Source organism: Mytilus edulis, chromosome 12, assembly GCF_963676685.1.
Source record: "Mytilus edulis chromosome 12, xbMytEdul2.2, whole genome shotgun sequence".
Taxonomy (NCBI): Eukaryota; Metazoa; Mollusca; class Bivalvia; order Mytilida; family Mytilidae; genus Mytilus; species Mytilus edulis.
The window spans coordinates 25,833,579-25,840,705 of record NC_092355.1 but is presented as its reverse complement, the minus strand read 5'-3'; the positions used below and the strand labels follow the sequence as shown (position 1 = coordinate 25,840,705).

The window sequence follows — 7,127 nt, the reverse complement described above, 5'->3', positions numbered from 1 at the left end:
CACAATGGATAAATGTACGCCTTATATATGTAGAACTCAAATCTATAGTGTGTTCCAAATCTATGACAAATTTCTAATCTATGGCAAATGTGACGAAATCTATAGCAGATTTATACAATCCTAATCTATGGCGGATTTTTATAAGCCTAATCTGTGGCCGATTTTTGTTTTAATTTATGGTAAATTTTGTGCAAAGGAAGAACAATGCTGAGTACAAATACAAGCACTGACCTGACTTGAATAAGTTGAAATGTACGACAAGGTGAGCATGTCTATACACATTTGAGATAAATAAAAATATATATAAAGATCAACCAAGTCGTGATGTCAACCATATAAAAGTGTAAAAGTGATATACCATAATACAGAAATGAAGATTAAAATGATCGTCTCCGGAAAAAAGCATTTCCTAATCTCTGCATGGCATGTTCAACCCATTAATCCAAATGACTACAAAAAATGAAAATCCCTTAACAAGAAAGTCAATTTTCTTTTAAACAGTATGATTTTTTTCTGAATATTTTAAACACAGGACTTCAGGAAAGTTTAAGAGGCTACATGGCGTTATTTTATTGTGACGTTATATTTCACACTTTTCTCCGGAAAATTATATAATTCATTAATCTGCCATCGATAAAAAAAACAAAAATCTACCAATGTCTTAATTTATCTTGACAACAACAAAACTAGAATCTTATAATGTTATTGTATAAGTAACCAGTATTAAGGAAGGTAAACCCATGCCGGTGGGGGTAGTGGGGCTACTGACTATCCTTTTGTGTATAACTGTGCCGACAGCACTTGCAAAATCGTACCCTGTTCTAACCAGAAAACATTGAAAAACATACCATATAAAAAAGAAGATGTGGTATGATTGCCAATGAGACAACTATCCACAAAAGACCAAAATGACACAGACATTAACAACTTTAGGTCACCGTACGGCCTTCAACAATGAGCAAAGCCCATACCGCATAGTCAGCTATAAAAGGCCCCGATAAGACAATGTAAAACAATTCAAACGAGAAAACTAACGGCCTTATTAACGAAAAACAAATATGTAACACATAAACAAACGACAACCACTGAATTACAGGATCCTGTTATCATGTTCTTAACAGATATATGGAAAAATATACCCTGTTCAAGACCTTATAAAATAGATGCTGTTCTAGACCCGGATTCTAGACTGTATACTAAACAGTTATATAAGTTATAATGTTTTAAACAAATACTTTGTTATACAAAGACACTGTTCTCACCAGCAGGGCATGAAAAAGTGACCCTGTTCTTATCAGCAGGACATGAAAGATATATACCATTAAAGATATAGGAAGTACCCCACCCCCCCCCCCCTTTATTTTGAATGTCCTTTATTACGGTATTGAAACTGGTCTTCAACAAAATAATCAAAGAAAGGAAAACTCCTGAAAACCTCAAAACCGGAATTAAAACCTGGTATGCAAACAAGGTAAAGACAGCAGCCTGTAAGACAGCTATAGAGGATTGACAGGCTCCTCAATATTAGGGAAAACATTTGAACATGCATTACTCAATAAAATTATTAAAAACTTGATAACAACTCATCTAAAAAATTTGGCTTTTAACAAGGATTATCCCGTCTATGGCAGTTCTACTATTTTTGGAAGAGAAGTGAATATATGTGTATTCAATATTAACTGCAGTGACTAATCAATATAGCTGTCGTTGAATATTATCACCTGTATGCTTGGAATTTTGTACGCTTAACGTAGCATTAATGAATCGTTTTATGTGGCTTGGTTTTCTCGGTAGAATAACAGTAACATTAGTGGCCTTGTCTTGCTATGTTGTGCTGATAACAAATAAACCGTTTATCATTTTTTGAAAAACTAAGGCTTTTCTTATCCCAGGCATATATTACCTTAGCCGAATTTGGCATAATACTTTGAAATTAATTTTGATCCTCAATGCTCTCAACTTAGTACTTGCTTGACTTTATAACTATTGAGATATGAGTCTTATGTAGACGACACGCACGTCTGGCTTACTTAATTATAATTATAGTACCTTGATTACTGATTATATGAAAAACTTTTAAATATTTCAGTCTGAAATTTTTAATTTGTATGTATATATTAACATTTTTAACAGTGCATACTTTTCTGATAGAAGTTTTTAATTGACTCTCTATGTGGCATACATTTGAAATGGATAATATTCATGGATATTGTGACCGTTTAATATCGGAAAAAAATAAAGTCCGTTTGGATATGCTCCTCATTAGCAGGAGGAAGATACAGAAAAGAAGAAGCAGAAACCACAATGGACAACAGCCTGATAAGATGTAAAAGGGTGACAAAAGAAGATTATGAGAAAGTTATGGCTATCATACCTCCCTCTGAGATCTATAATGGCGGTGATTATCTACCCGACTATTTCCATATACTAATTGATATGCCAAACAACGAGATGTATGCTGCTGTCATAGGAGATAAATTTGTATGATTATATTTTAATTTAAGTTTCGGGAAGTCTAGTGTTTATTTCTCTACTTCTTTTTGGAAACAATTAACAGAACACTATCTAACATCTTAAAACGAGGTTGGCTATAGTGCATCGGAAGTACAAGGAGATGCTGAGACAAACTCATTAAACAAATGCAATCTACCTATCTCTGGTAGCTTCCACTTGGTTTGTAAAGTCATGACAAATTTGTGTAATTTAAGAAATGAAGGATTTTAACACACGTAGAAAGTAAATTCACAAAAATACTGAACTCCGATGAAAAAAAACCGGAAAGTAATAGAACACAATAAACGAATGGACAACAGCTGTCATATTCCTGACTTGTTACAGACATTTTCAACATTAATTTTCAAATGTAAAAAATTGTTGATCGAAACTGGTTTTATATTGCTTAACCTCTCAATTGTATGACAGATGAATCAAATTCAATTATATTTTCAACGAAGTGTAAACAAAACAGACATAATAGGTAGATGAGGTTTATTGTTTGACAATTCAATGTTTGTAAACACTTCAAACAATTAAAAAAAAGAAAATAAAAAATGATTTATGCATTATCATTGTTTACTTATATTTCCTATTGTCTCATCTCATTACTGATGACTTTTGTTTTGGTTAGCAGTGTCTAACAACATGAACAATTCAAATGTTCTTATCCTGATAAAAACCCAATATTTCAGGTTATACATTTTGTCAATTTCTTTAAGCAGGATATGTTCAACGAATCTTAGTAGTAGTTACATGACGGGCAAGGAACAGAAACCGCGTACTCATCGATAATGGACGAATTCATTACTGTTTGGGGTCGTGTGGCTTATATTTTGTTCGTGCTGAATGGTTGACTTTTGATTGTCTTTTTCTTAAACTGATATATTGTTGATTGGGCTTATTAAGTATTTTTGTCAATTGTTTATTTTTGAAATAGATACGAACAGAACAATTTAGGAACCTGAAATATAGTGTTGATGATATAAAATGATGTTTCATACTCTAGGTAGGATTTACTTTAAAGACAACGATAGATAATGGTAGAAGTGTAGTTACTAGGGCAGTGAGAGTTTCAAAGAAATATGCTGGTAAAGGAATCGCTGGTATTATGTCTGAATGGATGGATATAGGAGGACCTCTTTACCGACCGGAAGTAATTTGGCATAAATTTACTGCAAATAGAACCCATTCACCATTACTTCAACTGACTGACAAAGGAATCCACATAAAAACATCAGAACAAGTAAGTTCATCAAGTTTTCTACCTCAAATCTTATAAAATGGGGTAGGTAGGAAAATCATTTTGTGTATTATATTCATGAACTTGACAACACATTTAATGAATATGCGCAGTTAAAAAAGACGCGAAAATTATCAAAGGACATTCAAACCCATAAGTTGAAAAGAAACTGTCAAAAGCTTAACAGAAAAAAAATCAACAGACACACAACATGCACACAACCCAACATAAAAGCTAAAAGCTAAAAGATTGAGCACGTAGCTACTACTTAAACATGGGTGATATGAGGTGCTCCGGAAGGTTCAGTAGATCCTACTCCACATAGGTCAATTGTTGTGCTACTCATGATAGCACAAACATGTAACTATGCAATTAATGTATGCTTTTGGAAAATATAAGAATTAATGAACTTTAGAAACAAGACGAAAAGCGATGCTCTGCCGAGATTTTCTACTGTTTCCTAGCGAGTACAAACACATTTTATATTTTTTATGTACATATATTGTTTTTATCCTGAAATTAATCAAAATACTTGAAACTTCAGTTATCAAAGTCAAAATCATTGTCTATAATTTCTCAAGAAATCGACATAGTTGAAACGAGGACTAAGAAGAGGACACCAAAATGAACTGATTAGGAAACAGAAATATCCATTTTACCGCTTGCTTCACGTGAATGTGGGGTAACAGGAGATATTATGTGTACTGGTACAAATAAAGCAAAATTATATTGTATTCCTGTTATTTGTACAATTGTTGGCTAATATTTCAGGATAAATTAGTCTTATTTCGTAGATTGCATTCCGAGAAAAGGGGTCAGAATTGTATTGGCATACTATAATAGTCAACCAACGAAAGATGGCGCCTGTACAATTTACGAAGAGGTGATATCAACTTCACCAATTGAAACCCTTGGTCACATTCGGAAAAAATCGGATGTGATTGTAGTCACGACATAAGAAACATAATTATCCGACATCATCTTTGAAACGGATATTCTATAACGGTAAAAAGTAAAATCACAAAAAAACTGAACTCTGAGGAAAAAGGTTTTGAATGTTACACATAGACCTAGTTTGTCATGTGAACGTGTCCTCGCGTTTTTTTTTATGATTTACTGCTTAAAAATGAAAGTTACTCAAAAGTTATCAGGATTGACGATTCTATTTTTTTCTGTAGTTAAAAGATGATGTTGCATCTTCCTCTTAAGTAGTTTGATAGGATCGTCTTTCGATTGATCAATAATATGTTCTATAAAGTTGCATTACTGTCAGTACGTATCAGTTTGACGACTTATATCAGTCTCTGTCTCCTGGGGCATAGTTTAAAGACTTTTAATTGGCTACTTTTTATTAGTTTAAAGAGTTCTGCTTAAGTTACTTTGATATGAATCTATATTAATTAGTATTCCACCTATAGCATGGTCCCATGAATTTGAATTAACAAGCAATGTTCGATGTTTTCTGTTATAAGTTATCTGCAGAAGTCAGTTCAGCTACTTACAATAGCAAAAAATATTTCCTACACTACTGTGTGTAGATCTCATGTTTTCGACAATATCCAGGCCTTGTCAACTGGATCAGCGATTGAACTAATAAACAATGCTGCTGTAAATCTTTTTTTTTAATTGTATACTGCTGGCGAGATATAGTTCACCAGTGATGCCCGTTTTATTTGATTACTTTTCGCTTTACGAACTAGTAATGGTAATAACTTATCAGTCGGCAACCCGGTTGAAATAGAACAAAAGAATCGAAGCTCTTTGTTAGAGAAGGCAATAAATGTTTACTATAGTGACACAAATTTTAAAAGTTAATAGAAACTAACAAAATTACAATTTTCTTCTCAATTACGAAGTGTTTTATTTTAAAAACACCATTTGCATAAGTTTTTAATTTATCTAGTACATAGCTAAGTAGAACAATTAGATATCAAGTCGACGACATGCGTATCTTTCAAGTTGGATGTAGAAAATGCATAACCTCCGATTTTTTTTTTAAAAATCACCACGGACGGAAAACATATCAATCCATTAGTTCAGTGATTTTCGTGTCTGCCCTTCAATTATGTGACTCAAGAAAAAATTCCAAAAAATGGGTAACATTTGTATCGAAAAGAGAAAATCGAGTGCACCTTTTTATGTTAAGGCGTGTTTCAGTTGAATATTTTGTCTTGATATCGTACAAAGCAAGACTTTTTCATACATCGTCTCGCTTCAAATTCTATCATTTTTGTATATCAAAGCTACAGGTTGACTTTATAACATAAAAAAATCACAGTACTTAAAGATGAAATATATGGATCAAGTGAAATACCTATCTAATGAATCACAAAAACAGAGTAGGTGTGTTCGAATAGCTATTGTTTTACTAAAAGAACTTGACGACAGTCTTTCAAGTTGGATGATGAAAACGCATATCTTCGAAAAATTATTATTTTTTGTATGTGATAACTAGGGTTTATAGTCTTCAACCACTAAAACAATCTAGTCTGTCCTTCCACGAAATATTTAATAAAATTTTTTTTAAATGTTTATGAAAATTCCACCTGACAACCGAACAGTTTTAAGTTGAATCAATGCAGACAAGATCATTAACTGATGCTCATTAGCTAGTTGATACATTTGTCTTGAAATACAACTGACATATAAGGATCGTAATGGTGCAATGTGGATAAATTTATCGGTTTCCAAGAGCAAAATTGGTAGCGCGTCATCCCTACAATGGCTTCCATTTCTACGATTGTGAAATTGAACTGGCGTAATGGGGAGATAAGTTTGACGAAGTAGAATCCTGACTGTTATATGCTAAAAATTAATTAAAAACATGTATTCTTTTCAACAGGATTTTGTATTTTCCGACACGCATAAAACAACCTTACAGATAAAGTACAATGTCATAAAGAAGAAAAATCAATCTTTAAAAGCTGAACATATTGATGTCAATATGCTAGGTCAAGTGCTGGCATCGACTGACCATAAGCAGTACTTATTCCCCGAGGATGAAATAGTTGCTGACTACGTACCATATATGGCTATTACATCTAATGCTCCACTGATCGTTTCAAAACGAACTGCAGTTGTCGTGTCTGACTTTGATTGTCCACAAAAAACTGTACTCTCAATAAGTAACTTCTATCAAGCACCAATCGGAATGATTTTTGTCCTCAACATTTATGGCTGTTTGTCTGATAATATCAAAGAGCACCTCATTTTACACTTTGCTAAGTTTCTTTGTCGGTCAACGAGTTACTATATAGTACTTCGTGGAATAGCAAGCAAATGGACTAATTGGACGTTTTTGGACAACGCCGTCGCAGAATTAGGATTAAAACGAATAGAATCTGGAACAGGTGTAGTCAGTGCCAGAAGAACAATACAACACAAACTGTAG

At 33.1% G+C, this 7,127-nt stretch overlaps 1 protein-coding gene across 1 annotated transcript; it reads left to right on the top strand.

Annotated features, from left to right (window-relative positions):
• The first annotated feature begins 2,304 nt into the window (after positions 1 to 2,304).
• Positions 2,305 to 7,127, top strand: LOC139497537 (histidine N-acetyltransferase-like). The gene is made up of 3 exons (XM_071285765.1): positions 2,305 to 2,481; positions 3,503 to 3,739; positions 6,579 to 7,127. Exons 1-3 carry the CDS (start codon positions 2,305 to 2,307, stop codon positions 7,125 to 7,127), a joined length of 963 nt encoding a protein of 320 aa, XP_071141866.1.